General features: G+C 41.5%; 2 protein-coding genes across 5 annotated transcripts in view; one reads left to right on the top strand and one right to left on the bottom strand.

Annotated features, from left to right (window-relative positions):
• The window catches only part of OSBPL9 (oxysterol binding protein like 9), a 266,637-nt gene that overhangs the window by 42,393 nt on the left and 209,858 nt on the right, over window positions 1-14,386 (top strand). The gene's annotated exons all lie outside the window — the stretch shown is intronic.
• Window positions 11,328-14,109, bottom strand: LOC147375334 (chromobox protein homolog 3). The gene has a single exon (XM_086388242.1). The coding sequence runs from the start codon at window positions 13,072-13,074 to the stop codon at window positions 12,523-12,525; it is 552 nt and encodes a 183-aa protein (XP_086244368.1). The 5' UTR covers window positions 13,075-14,109; the 3' UTR covers window positions 11,328-12,522.

The following is a 14,386-nucleotide window of genomic DNA, read 5'->3' on the forward strand; positions in this document are numbered from 1 at the left end:
TAACATTTAATAATATGTTATTTGTTTCTGTCCCCACTCCTACACCAAATATGCTCCTTCCTGTTCTTCCCTATCTCAATAACTCCACCCTTCTAATCACTGGAGTCAAAAACTTTGGAGCCATCCCTCTTTACTCCCGCTCATATTTTGTATCTAATCCATCATTCCTGTGAATTTTGCCTTCAAAATGAATCTAGAATCTGAACATTTCTCTGCCTTCGCCACCACCACTCACTTCTGCCTTTATTCTTAGAGTCTTTTGCAACACAGCAGCCAGAGTAACATATTCATCTATGAGCCAGTTCATATTACTCCTTTGCTAAAAATGGCTCCCCATTTTATTCAGAGAAGTGGCGGCAACTACTCTCTTGCACTCAGCTCTAGTTACATTGTCCTTCTTACTCTTTCTTGGACAAGCAAGTTATGCTTCTATTTCAGGGATTTTGCATTTGCTGTTCTCTCTACCAGAAGGCTTTTCTTCCCAAATATCTGTGTGGTTTGCTCCTTATTCCTCCAAGTTACTTAAATGTTGCTTACTCAACAAAGCCTCTCCTGACCGAAGAGCAAAATCCCCATGATGACAGGCCTCTCTCTTGCTTTCTTGTCCTCTGTAGTTTATCTCACCATCTCATCATATATATTTACTTCTTTGTATGTTTCTTATTGGTCTCCCTTGAATGTAAGCCCCATGAGGGTGGAAACTTTTCTGTTTTATTTCACTGGCATATCCCCAACAAATACAATAGTACTTTGAACAGGTACTCAAAATATTTGCCAAGTGAATATACAGGTTAATAATAATAAGTACCATTTATTGAGCAATTACTATATGCCTGTCATCATGGGGATTTTGCTCTTTGGTCAAGAGAGGCTTTGTTGAGTAAGCAACATTTAGAGGCTTCCCTGGTGGCTCAGACGGTAAAGTGTCTGCCTGCAATGCGGGAGACCTGGGTTTGATCCCTGGGTCGGGAAGATCCCCTGGAGAAGGAAATGGCAACCCATTCCAGGACTCTTGCCTGAAAAATTCCACGGACAGAGGAGCCTTGTAGGCTACAGTCCATGGGGTGGAAAAGGGTCAGACACAACTGAGCAATTTCACTTTACTATATGCCAGGGACTTATAAGATAATTGCTGTCGTATTCACAATTCATAGATGAGGAGACTGAAGAGGTTAAATAACTTGCCTAAGATCCTACAGCTAACAAGTAATAGAGCCTGGATTTGAACCTAAGCAATCTAGCACTAAAACTCATGTTCTTAACCAATATGTAATATTACTTCAATAAAACAATGTTAGATGATAACCTCAAAATAAAAAAAAAACAGACTAAAAAGCGTTAAAATGTCTAACTTTTATTTTTTCTATGGTGACTCTATCACTGCCTCTTTGAAAAGTTTAATTACTAAAGTTCTCTCAAAAATCTCTCTTTGATGCCTGTGCTTTGCTACTGCTCTAAGTATGGGCCTAGTCTCCTTTAGGGCAATCAGGCATTGGTCACAAACCTGCTTCATTGGCCCTTCCTGCAGAACCAGGAGGTCTGGATGAAGGGCGGCTCCGTTAAGAAGCCATTGTCCCAAGTATCACTCCACCCATAAAATAGTTCTAGGAGACCAGGGAAGCTGGTAGACAGCACAAACCTTGCTTCCTTATCCAAATCATCCATCAGAAATGGCTTCGGTGGCTCCCTTCAAGGTCACCATACTGTGAGCAGGGAATGTGACACAGAAGGTGTGTGCATTCTGACTCAACAAGTTAAAGGTTGTGTGTGACCTTGCACAGTTTATATATACTCTCTGAATCTCAATTCCTACATTTGAAAAGTGGGAATAAAAATACCTGCCTTGTGACACATACACTATTGATACTAGGTATGAAACACACAACTAATAAGAATACACGACAGTAGTATAGAAAACTCTAATGAACTGTGGTGACCTAAATCAGAAGGAAATCTGAAAAGGGGGATATATGTATATGTATCAGTTTGGTTCAGTTGCTCAGTCCTGTCCGACTCTTTGCGACCCTATGGACTATGCGTAGTTGATTAATTCTGCTGTACGGTAGAAACTAACACATTATAAAGCAATGCTACTCCCATAAAAATTAAAAACAAACGAACAAACTCTAATGTCTTGCTGGGTTGTTTTAAGGGCTAAGTGGGGAGACTTTTGGAAATGTTCATAGAGTTAGGTACAAGGTTTTAGGTGTCCAGTGAATACAAATTCTTTACCCTGCCTCTCAGGGCCATGTAACCAGCAAATGAGACAATGACTACGAGACTGATTTTTTAAATGCAGAGAACAGTGCACAGCTGAGGAGTCAGACATCTGGAAATCCATACGAGTGAATATCTTACTTTTCTTGTTCCCCAGGTCATATTTCCAACCTCCTCTGCAAACTCTTCATCATTTGTAAGAAGGAAATTGTCAAAGATGCTGCCTGATTTCACCTGATGAAATGGAAATGATAGGATTATTAGAACTAGGTCGACCAGCTTAAAAAATATCAACAGGAAGCTTTGCAAAATGCATATTCCCAGGCCAGGAGCCCAGAGATTTTAATCAATAACTGAGGTGGAGTGAGGGAATACAACGGTGATTAAGAATAGAAAAGCTCCAGAATGCTGTACCACCTTAGCTGATCTGCTCTAGAAATAAGTTACGTTACTGTTTCCCAAGATGCTATGTCCCCCAAGCCTCTGACAACTCTTTCAGAGGGTTGTGAAGAAATCTCCGTCACTCTGTCAGGCTCCAAATTGCTGCCCAGTGGCTCTCGCCCCAGTTCAGATTGACAGCATCTACCTCTGCTATCACTTACACATGCCTTTTTAAGGTTCTCTCCTCAATATAGTCAGAAAAACTAAAAGAATACAAGGAAAAGAAAAGGTTTGACAAGAAGTGTGAGCACAGTTCTCTACCATATTTCTCTATTTTCTTAAAATAATATACTTAATATTTACAATTACAGAAAAAGATGAATTAGTCAATGGTGTATAATAATTTCAGTGTTCATTGGACTTCCCTGGTGGTCCAGTGGTTAAGAACCCAAAATTCCATTGCAGGAGGCACTGGTTTGATCCCTAGTCAGGGAACTAAGATCCCACATGTCATAAGGAGTAGCTGAAAAAAGTACTTTCAGCATTTATCAATGATAAAGAAATAGAATAGAAAGAGCAGAGGTCATGGAGTCAGACCAGCTCAACCACATACTATCTGTGTGACTTTGGGGATGTTACTCAACTCCTCTGAGCCTATTCCCTCATAGTTCAGTTCAGCTGTTTAGTCGTGTCCAACTCTTTGCAACCCCATGGACCGCAGCATGCCAGGCTGTAGTCCCTGTCCATCACCGACTCCTGGAACTTACTCAAACTCATGTCCATCGAGTCAGTGATGCCATCCAACCATCTCATCCTCTGTCATCCCCTTCTCCTCCTGCCTTCAATCTTGCCCAGCATCAGGGTCTTTTCCAAGAAGTCAGTTCTTCACATTAGGTGGCCAAAGTATTGGAGCTTCAGCTTCAGCATCAGTCCTTCCAATGAGTATTCAGGACTGATTTCCTTTAGAATGGACTGGTTGGATCTCCTTGCAGTCCAAGGGACTCTCAAGAGTCTTCTCCAACACCACACTTCAAAAGCATCAATTCTTTGGTGCTCAACTTTCTTTATGGTCCAACTCTCATAATCGTATATGACTACTGGAAAAACCATAGCTTTGACTAGACAGACCTTTGTCAACAAAGTATGTCTCTGCTTTTTAATATGCTGTCTAGCTTTGTCATAGCTTTTCTTCCAAGGAGTAAGCGTCTTTTAATTTCATGGCTGCAGTCACCATCTGCAGTGATTTTAGAGCCCAAGAAAATAAAGTCTGTCACTGTTTCCATTGTTTCCCCATCTATTTATTCCCTCACAAGTGAAGTATTAAAAATAACTCCCTTGCAGTGTTGTCATGAGCATTAGAAATAATACAGTGTTTATAACAGTCATAAAACACAGTGTTTATAATAGTCATTTGATAAATTGTAAGTTATTATCATAATTTTTCAGTATCTGCATATGTTTCAAAAGAAACACAGCGGGGTCATTCTGGATTTTTAAACTTCAGCACTATGTTAAATAAATCAGCAAATTAATTGTGTGAGAGCAGTTGTGTGACCAGGAGAAAGTTTGCAGCATATGTTATCCCCATAGCCTCCCTCTGAAGGTTTGAAAAAGTTTTGTTTTGCTTTTTTAAATAAGAAAGAAGTTTATTTGGCTTACATCATCTCACCAAACCCGCCTTCAGCAGAAAAATAAATGACAAAATAGCCACTTTGGATCAGATCAGATCAGATTTGGATAGAGATTGTTAATTTCCTCTGAGCAATTTGAAAAATCTGTTTTAATAATTTTTTATGAAACTTTACGATTTTTTTCTTTGGGATTGTTTTTTTCTTTTTTGAGTTGGATGTCTTGTTTCTCTTTTTTGAGTTGTTAGAGTTGTTTGAGTTGGTTAGAGAACTGCTCATTTTTTGGCTCTTCCATTTTTCCTACTCCACAAGAAATGTTTCCAATCTCCCCTGTTCTCTTTGGTGCTCCTTTTCCTCCAGCCCCCTTACACTAAACTCTGCCTCCAGCTGAGAATCAGGACATGACGGCCAGTCCTGCTGGATAAACCTCACTACTGGAGGGACCTCAGTCTACTCTATCCTCTCTGTGTCTCCATGTTTTTATCTGGACAATGAAAGAAAATATAACTTCCATGTTTCCTTCACACACTTCTCAGGAGAGAACTTGTGAGAAAGACTTTCGTGAGACTATAAAGCCTAAAAAATTAATTCACTGAAAGTTACCTAGTTTCCTTGATGTCCCACTTGAATCATAAAATGGAAAAAGTATAGATTTAGCCACTTACTAGCTATGAGATCTTGACAAGTCATATCACCTCTCTAAGGCCTCCACTTCTTGGTCAATAAAATGAAGATGATAAACCCTACCTTCCAGCCCTATAGGGCTGTGACACAGACCATATGACCTAAGGAATGTCAACGTGCTCTGCATTATGACTGCTAGGCTGTACTCCTTCAAAGATCATAAGGAGTCCCAAAACTAAGAGAAAGTGTTTTCTTTGTTCACTACCATCTCCTCGAGCCTCTGTCCCAGTGAAAGACGGCAGTATCTTCCGCCTAAGAGGAAAGAGAAGGAATTTTGTATGGAAGAGAGCAGGCTGGGTCGGGAACTAAGCAGAAAGGTTAAGAAACTTACTAGGCTAGGACCTGATGCAGAGGGTGATGGGTTCACAGAGCATTTGGAAACCCAGGCTGGAGTAGAGCCAGTGAGCGAATCCCGCCCATTTCCACGCTGAGAGTCACTAGGCTTTCCAGTGAGATGCAGGGACCCTGTGGTGAGCTGGATGTGCTGAGTTGGCTAAGTGAGTAGGGTGGAGTAGGACTTGGGAGTGCCAGACCCAACTAGAAGTTAACAGGATGCCTGCAAGGGTGATGTCAGCATTGTGCAGAACTGTGTTACAAGAGGAAAAATAGATAAAGAGATCTTGCTGGAGTTTCAGAAATGTTGTCTCTCAAGATTCATCCCAGACCTGCTGGATCAGAATCTGCACTTTATTAAGATCTGAATGATTCATATGCATATGACAGTTTGAGAAACACTCCTTCAGCACGGTTTAAATTCTCAAATAGGAAGTTTTGCCTATTGAGGGAGGAAGATAGAACTCAGAGCAATTACTGCCAAATAATTTTAAAATTTTGTAGATGAACAAAGATACTGTTTAGTGTGTGCCTTAATGTTTTCTATGGGAAAAAAACCCAACACATTTTAAGGAAACAATCAGATTAGGCATGTTAACATGACCACATATTTTTACAAGATGTAGAAAGTTCCTATTATTAAAAAGGGACAACTGAAAAAAAAGAGGTAATGGGAACTTGTAGAGAGTGTATCCATATTCTTCAGATAAGAAAGCAAAGAAAGAAGAACATATGTCCCTCTGCTCTTTCTTCTTTCCGTCTCTCCTGAACCCCTACTGTGTATCTGGTAATTTACCTACCTCATCTCCTTGCACTTGTATGCTGACGTCACTGAATCAGGAAACCAATAAAGTTGAAATAAATAATCCAAGAAAACGTCAAATAGTGGGTGTCTGTTCAAGAGACCTTTAGCAGCCCTGAAGTGTAGAAATCACTGGTCGGAGACAGAGATTTCCCTGGCCCTGAAACATTCCAGAATACACCCAATAACCAGTGGCTTCACTTTCTAGAGGCTCCATTGTACACTGGATGTAGTCAGTAAAGGACTTAGGCTGACAGGTATTTGAATCCTGTCTCTCCCATACACTACCTGTGTGCTCTTGGGCACATCACGTGACACTTCTGATTCTTAATTCCCTCAAATATAACATGGGGTAATAATAAGCCGATAGTAATATTTACTTTTCCTTCCTCTCCAAGGGAATTCCAATACTACATAGATTGTAGTTTCCAAGAGGTCTCCTGGGCTAAAGTTTTCCCTCTGGGGCATGCATTTGAGGTACTGTGTTTCTCTCGAGCAGGGGAAGAATCATAACAGGTCTCTTTGGAAGAAAACAACAATCCGACAGCCTGAGTTTCTGAGCCCCCCTCTTTCCCTTCCAGTCAGAGCCAGGAAGGGGGAGGTGAGGTCAGGATTTGTCATCATGGCTGGGACAATCAGACCCAACATCTCTCTGCGGATTTTAGCATTTCAGAGTTTTACCACATCTCTGATTCCCTTTTATCTCCAGAACAACCCCCCAAGATTTATATAGGACCAGACTAGCAATGCAAACTATTAGAACACTGAATCTAGCCTCAGAAAGGCCTGTACTCAAATCCCAGCTTCTCTGCTTACCAGATGTGTCTTCGGGCAAATTAGCTAACTTTTCTGAATGTCAGTTTCCACATTTAGGTACAGGGGATTTCATAGTGAGAATTAAATGGCATTTGCAGAGTCCCTGAAATAGAGCTTGGTATAGGGTAGAGACTCAGTAAATTTTAGCCATTATAATTATCAGGATAAATATAACTAGCCCCATTTTAAAGATGAACAGTTGGAAATTTAGAAAGAATAAGACTCATTCAGTTCTTGTAATTTCCAGACTGGAGCTCTCTTCACTTTGTGCAAACTTCAGAGGGACTGTTGTTCAATGGCTCTGAGCCCAGAGAGCTTTACCTGCCAAAGGTCCAGGCCAAGGACACTGATGTTGTAATAGTGGCAAATGTTGGGGTCAGGCTTATATTCAGGATTGTCTATTTCTGGATGAATCCACTCCCCCTGGTACTTGGAATTGTCAATGATCCGAGGTTTCCATTTCCCCTAAGCAAAGAACCAAAGAGTGAACGTGGCATTAGTATTTTTCCATTCTTCTCATGCAATTAGAAAGACTAATCAGTTTATAAAGACAATTGTGGATTAGGCATAAGGATTCAGAGCAGGCTTCCTGGAGCTTCTTTCCTTTTCTTTGAGCTAACTCACAAGACCCTTCCAGGTTCCCCTTTCTCCCCAGAGGGATCTGAACAAGGTGGCAGAGACCCATTATAAGCCTGGTCCCAGCTCTCTGTGCAAGTTTGATTATGGGGTTAAGAAACATAGCTTCATAGGGAACACCATCTAAGGACTCTGGACTTGGGGCCATTCTCTTTGTGGTGTGCAGCACAGGAAACTGGGGCCAAATAAAACAATACTTACTTCAGTCAGTCCTATCTCTGGACCATTTGATAGTTGATTCCTTTAGTTCCGGACTTGGCCCTTAAAAAGAAGCCCCCCTACCCCAGCATGTTTGGCTATTCATGTCCTACTCTTCCCCTTTCTGGACCACTTCTGAGACTTCTGGTCCCTGACCCCAGACCCATTTCCTGTTTTGATCATGTTCCTTTGGCTGTTATCCACCACTTGGGACAAACTCCTTGCTTAGGGCTCCCTGGACCTCTGCTTCCCAGCATCGACCTTGACCAGCCCGCCTGCTCCCAGCCAGACACAGCCGTGAGTACAGGGCCCAGATGAAGCTACAAACTCATGGAGGGATACAGGGCAGGGGGCAATGGGGAAGCAGGAAGATGACCACAGCATCTTAGTGTTTCTGTTCTGTAAATTAAAGTTTACACCATCTCTTCTGTCTTATTTCTCACACTGATTGAAGGAGAGACCCCCTCCCTTCCCCCCACACCGCCGCTCACCTTATACTTCACATTTGGTATCAGGGGCCCTTCCCACTCCCCATCCATTGCCTCATTCCAGTCGTCTGGCTTCTCGGCTTCTGGGTCAGGGATGTATTCAAAGTCTTCCCAGTCCTAAAATAAAACGTTCCTCCATGAAGACAGATGGGTGGGCCAGAATGAAACTGGGGTCCTGAGTACGTCAAGTGGACCTGGTGCCTTGCACCTGCTGCTGTCCTGTCCTCATCCCTATGAAAGCCCAGCTCAAGACTCTGCAAACAAATCCAAAACATGCGGCAGAGAAAAAGCCTTTAAGCAATCCAGCCTCTCCTCAGATTCTCCATCCTTCTGACCCTGACAACTTTAAGCTCAAAGAAGCTGGGAGTTTTCCTTATCCTGGCCCTCTCCCTTCCACAGTCATATGCCCCATCATTAGAACAAATCTTCTAGCCTGGGTCCCTCTTCGTAAAGACCTGTTTTAGTGACCTGGCACTTGGAAGGTCATGCTCTCAGATCTGTATCAGTCCTCCTTTGTACCCCAGGTCCCTTCTATTTCCTAAGACAACTCCAAGTTACAGCTTGTCCTAACTTTCATATTTCTTCTGCTCTGGAGCCTCTAAAGTTCTGCTCTATCTACCTGGCAGTTCACCTTGGTACTGACCATTTCTCAGACTTAAATGCTTTGATGCTAACTGCACTAGGCTCACAGTCTTTCACCAGCATAAAGTTCCCTGGTTCCTGGGCTCTCTCAGCTGCTTTGTGGTTCTGAAATATTAACAGTCAGCATCTCATCCTGGGGTCTATAGACTTGATATATCCAGCCTACCTAAGTAGTGGCTACCTTCTCTAGGTCCACTCAAACAGGGAGCATAGAGGCCTGAGTCTCTTCCCTCTACCCCAGGCCTAGATCCATCCCTGACTACATCAGGTGTGTGGTCCACACCAGGAGGAAGGGTCTATGGTTAGTCTTGCTGCTTTGACCCTGCCTGCTGGGTCTGGAACTAACCCAGCCCCTAATTTTCCCAGGGTACTGAAGGTCTAGACACTGCTTGATCATCTGCCTTAACTACCTGACCATACCTCCTTCCTCCTAGATTTGGAGCCCATTGAGTCTCCTTACACACGGCTGGGGCTTGCCCACTTCTCTAGGCCTCTCCTTAGGGAATGAATTCCAGTTGCTGGGTGCCATGCTGCTCCTCACTTAACCCTGAGCATCTCGTCCTCATGAAGCTGAATCTGCTCTGCCCTAAGGAGCAGCAGCCCAGCAGGTGAGGCCCTCTATGACCTGGCTCCAACAGACCGTTCCAACTCATCTCCCACTCAATCACCACCTTGAACTTTATCTTCCCAAAATACTAAACTGCAGCTTTCAGTTCTTCGCATAACCATGTCACTTTCTGCTTAACTGATGTGTCTTCGTACCTGCTGTGGGTCTGGAATATCTTCCCTTCAACTCAATTTTCCTTGCTCTAGTGAATTTGCTCTTTGAAATTCAGTACATGATTAATATATAAATGCCATGTATTAAGGACTTATTATGTACCAGGCACTAAATTATGTATATTAGCTCATTTAATCTTTACAACAGCTTTCACATATAGATATTATAAAAACCCTATTTGTGAAATTTCACAGCAGCTAAGTTCCTTGCCCAAGGTCTGTTTATAGGTGGGATGTTATAGTTAGTAAATGGTGGTACTCCGATACAAACCCATATCTGTCTGACCCCAGAGTCCCAACATCACCTACACCCCAACTCAACCTGAATTAGGAACCTACTCATGGCTCCCACAGGATTTGGCTTCCCTGACTCTCACCATTAATTACACAGTGTGACCTGCATCTGTGTACCTGCCTGCATCCCTCACTAGATTCTGAAACCCAAGAGGATTCACAGTCCCTGAATTGTTCTATTCATTCCTGTATCCAGTATGGCTTTCCAGTGACTAATAATGAATCAGTCCGTATATTCCACACATTTCCCATTTCAGTAACTTTGCTATGAAAGATATCCAGATTCAAATGTTGGTTCTAATGTATGTGAGCTTGGGCAAGTCACTTCATTTTTAAGTGTCAGTTTCCTTATCCTCATTGAGGCTGCTAGCAGGATCAATAGATCCTGAACAAATGTGAGGTGCTTTCCTCTTCCCTCCATGCTTCTTTGGATACCAGTATTTAGCTGGAAACCTCCTTGAGGGACTGTTGTCTCTGGTTTGAGCTCCATTGTTTCCAGCCTCCTTTGCCCATCCCCACAGCTAAGATCCCCTGTTGCTTCCTAGGAAACACCTTCTGACCTCAGGTTTCTTATCTTCACCATCTTCTATTTGCAGCTGTTCATCCCATTTTCTTGGTTTCTGGGCATAGGGGTTTTTTATCTTCTGGGAGGCAAGAAGGTCCAGTCGTCCTCCAAATCCCCAGCTTCTACTTGCTTATTGTCGATTTTGACCTCATAAGTAGCACTGGGGTGAATAATGAGAGTGTACAGGTGAGTGTCTTTATTGATCTAGAAAGGGAAAGAGGAATATTTCAGTCCCCTGTTGGACCTCAAGCATTAAATGCACCATCTAAAACAGACCCTCAGTTCCTGAATGCCACCTCCCACATAGTCACAAACACACTTTATCATATTCCTCATCCTATTTCTCTGGTTAACCCAAAAGAGTCTTTGGGTCTCATTCTCCTAAGTACACACTCCTCTGGTCTCCCTTAGTTCCCATCCTTCCCTTCATCATAACTCTGGTCATCCTTTTTTCTTTTCTGGTTTTTCTGTCTGTCCCACTAGACTCTATCTAATCTTCTCAATAGCAAGGATCGGGTCTGACTCATCTGCTATATCTGCATGTTTCAGAACAAGGCCTACCCTGAGCAGGATCCCAGGGAGTCCCTGTATGTACAGCTCCTGTACCGTCCTGGTAGGGAAGGACTTTGCCCTGAAAACAAGTTTTCCAAAGGCCCAGGTTCTAGGGGCTGCTCTGGACTCGGTCTCTGCCTCTCCCCTGTGCTCTGGTTGGGCTGAACTTCTTCAGTGCTACTCTTTCTCAAGCCTCCTTAACTTTTCTCATATGATTACCTCTTCTAGTAGCTCAATCCTTCCAAAAATTGTCACCTTCCTTTACAAGGCCAATTCGTGCTCATCAGTCAAAGTTCAGCACAGGGGAAACCTTTTCTTTTTTTTTTTTTTTTTTTTTTAAAGGAATATAAAACTATTTATTGACCACTGTTCACCAGTATTTACAATAAAGTAAACAATATACAGTTGAATAACATTCTGATTACTACAAAGTTATTGTTTTTCTTGGCTTCTGCTGAACTAGTAACCCAAAATACTGAGAAAATTGAGCCTTCATGTAAGGAATGGATTGGAGTCAAGTCTGAAAAAACATGTAGGTCAAGCGTAGATTAGAAAAGTTTGTTCACTCATTTATTCCTGTAGATCGTAAACTGCCAATATCTGATTAGGTTTCCATGAACAAATCTGAGACATCCCATGTATCACAACCTTTCCTAAATACAGCACAGAGACTTCAATTTCTTGTAAAACAATGGTTCACCAGAAGGAATCATCAAGTGTCCATTTAATTAAGTTTTGCTTTGCTATATTAAAACATACCAGAATTTTTCTACTTTTTTCATTTGATTGGGAAGGTGGTTGATAGTGATAAAAATTTTCCTTCCAGGGTTTCTGCATATAAAACTGCATTTATATGCAGATTCTGATAGGGATGCTTTAAAAAATTACCCAATTTAAATTCCTTAATGTGTCTAATTACAAAATTATTTAATTTGAAAGGTTAAGACTTAAAATTTTAATCTAAGTTGAAGTTATTTCTTATATTGCTCAAAATGATGTAATTCCAGAACATGGGCTTATCCATGGTTATGAAAGGCTGTGATTTAAATATATTTACCAAAACAAAAACCACAACAAAAAAATTAACTTCCAAACCATTTACATATGTCTTTTATGTATACATATAAAAAACTTAGAATGGTCCTCAGGCATATATGAGTTAAATGCAAATTCTAAATTCTGATTGAGTAATGACTATGGAGATTTCCTCCAACATTTAGAAAAACTGTTCTCTAATGCTGAGGAAATAATATACCATGGTATCAAATTATTTCCTACTGAAGGAGGCAACTACAGAAAGCTTTTATTTGTTCAAAGTAACCAGTGCTACAGATGGAAAAAAAAAAACAAAAAACCCAATGTAACTTTCCCAATATTACTTCAAAACAAACAAATCAAACCTGATTTTCATTAGAATGTAGTTATTTCTTCACACTAATAAATCAAAAAACCAAGACCCATGTTTTATATATATATATAAATATATATAAAAGGCAATGCAAACAATTATTGAGCCTCATCTTCTGGACAAGAATGCCAAGTTAGTCTCTCTTCATAAAAAGCAATTACAATTTGAGGACACTTCATATTTGCCTCTTTTGCCAGTACCAAGTCTGCCTCATCGGAATCTTTCCATTTCATGAGGAACATTAATTCTCCACTGCTGTCTGTGGCACCAATTATTCGTTCTGGATCAAGACCTCTGGCAAAACCTCTCGGTTTATCAGCAGCATCTCTTTTCTTCTTTGATTTGCTATCATCAGATTCACTGTCAGACAAAGATTTTCTTTTTGTTCCATCTTTTTCTTTACCAGCTTTTTGAGAATTAAGAAATGCTTCAATTAACTCTGGACAATCTAAATTTTCTTCAGGTTCCCAAGTATTGTCTGCATCTGTAAATCCCTTCCACTTCAGGAAATACTCCACTTTCCCGTTCACTACACGGCGGTCCAGCACTTTTTCTACTACAAATTCTTCAGGTTCTGCCTCTTCAACTTTTTTACTCTTTCCATTTTGCTTCTTTCCCATTTTTTGCAATGTAGTTTTATTGGAGGCCATCTTTTATTGCAGACTTGAAGAGCTATTATTCACCGCCTCTGAGCTGCTCCGGGTCCCGGGTCTGCCGGGAAACCTTTTCTAAGAAGCATTTCCAAAGACACCAGGTCAGGTGGGGTGGAGTCTCCTCCATGCTCTCATAGACCCCTATTACACGAAATAGTCATTCTCCTTTGTTTGACTCTTACCTTTACTAGACTCTGAGTTCTGTGAGAACAGAGGTCATGCCTGACTCACTCTATCCCCAGTCCAAGGCCTAATACAGAGTTGACATTCAGTGACTTCCTGTTGAGTTGCTGATGAAATCCAGCTCTTACCCACCAACCAACCTAGATCTCTCTAGCCAAGATGTTCCTAAGGTAAACTCACCACCTATTTCTAAGTTCAGCACTCCCCACATCCCCCATCTCTTCCAGTATCTAGCAGTGGGGAATGGGAACTTGCTGACCCTTGTTCCAAGATACAACTTTATATGACTTCCTGTCTTTCAGATCAGTTTCTTCTGTGTGAACTCCTATAATTTATACCACTTTCTATTTTCTAATCTGCAAAATGGAGATGATAATACTTAATTCAGAGGGGTGTTATAAACATTAAATCAGATAACATATTCAAAATGCTTGCCCTTCTCCCAAGGCTAAGGACCAGCCCACACACTCACCCTGCACTTGATGGTCTTGTTCTCATGATATTTCCCTTGATAATGAAGGATGACTTGTACTTTGTTGTTGCCAAAGCCACAGATGTCAGGGCCTGGAAATTAAATCCCAATACATGATTTTACATCACTTTTAGGCAGCTTGCCTGTTCTGTGGCCAAAACAGACATGGTCTGTGTAATCATCAGGGTCCCAACAGGAAATAGATAGCACACACAAATTTAGGATTATTTCAGAAGAACTTAATAAAGGGACTATGGAGAAAATATAAGGAATAATGCTATATTCCAGGCTAGCAACAGTAGGGTTATTCCCATCCCTAGGCTTGAAGTGGGGAGGAGAAGAGGTGGTTCTCAGAGCCCAGGGGAAAAAAAAAAAAAAAAAGAGTTCAGTAGAGAGGGCAGGCTGGAGAGAAGCTGTGACTCTCAATCAAGGGACACAACTCTCTTCCCTCCCTGTGATCTTCTGCCAGGGCTCCCACTGACCAAACCCAACTGGAAGCCCCTCCTGTACCAGGCACGTCATAGCATGTCATTTAATTCTTACAAGTAGGTATTACTATTGCAACTTTTAGTTGGGAAAATTGTGGCCCATAAAAGTTAAGCAACTTGCACAAGGTCAAACAGCAAATAAGTAGCATTGCCAAGATTTAAACCC

The sequence above is a fragment of the Bos grunniens genome, chromosome 3 (assembly GCF_055505025.1).
Source record: "Bos grunniens cultivar Pamir isolate PY7600 chromosome 3, Bosgru_T2T1.0, whole genome shotgun sequence".
Lineage (NCBI taxonomy): Eukaryota > Metazoa > Chordata > Mammalia > Artiodactyla > Bovidae > Bos > Bos grunniens.

Coding starts and splice junctions, on each gene's coding strand:
- LOC147375334 (XM_086388242.1), bottom strand. CDS start 13,074: ATGGCCTCCAATAAAACTACATTGCAAAAAATGGGAAAGAAGCAAAAT.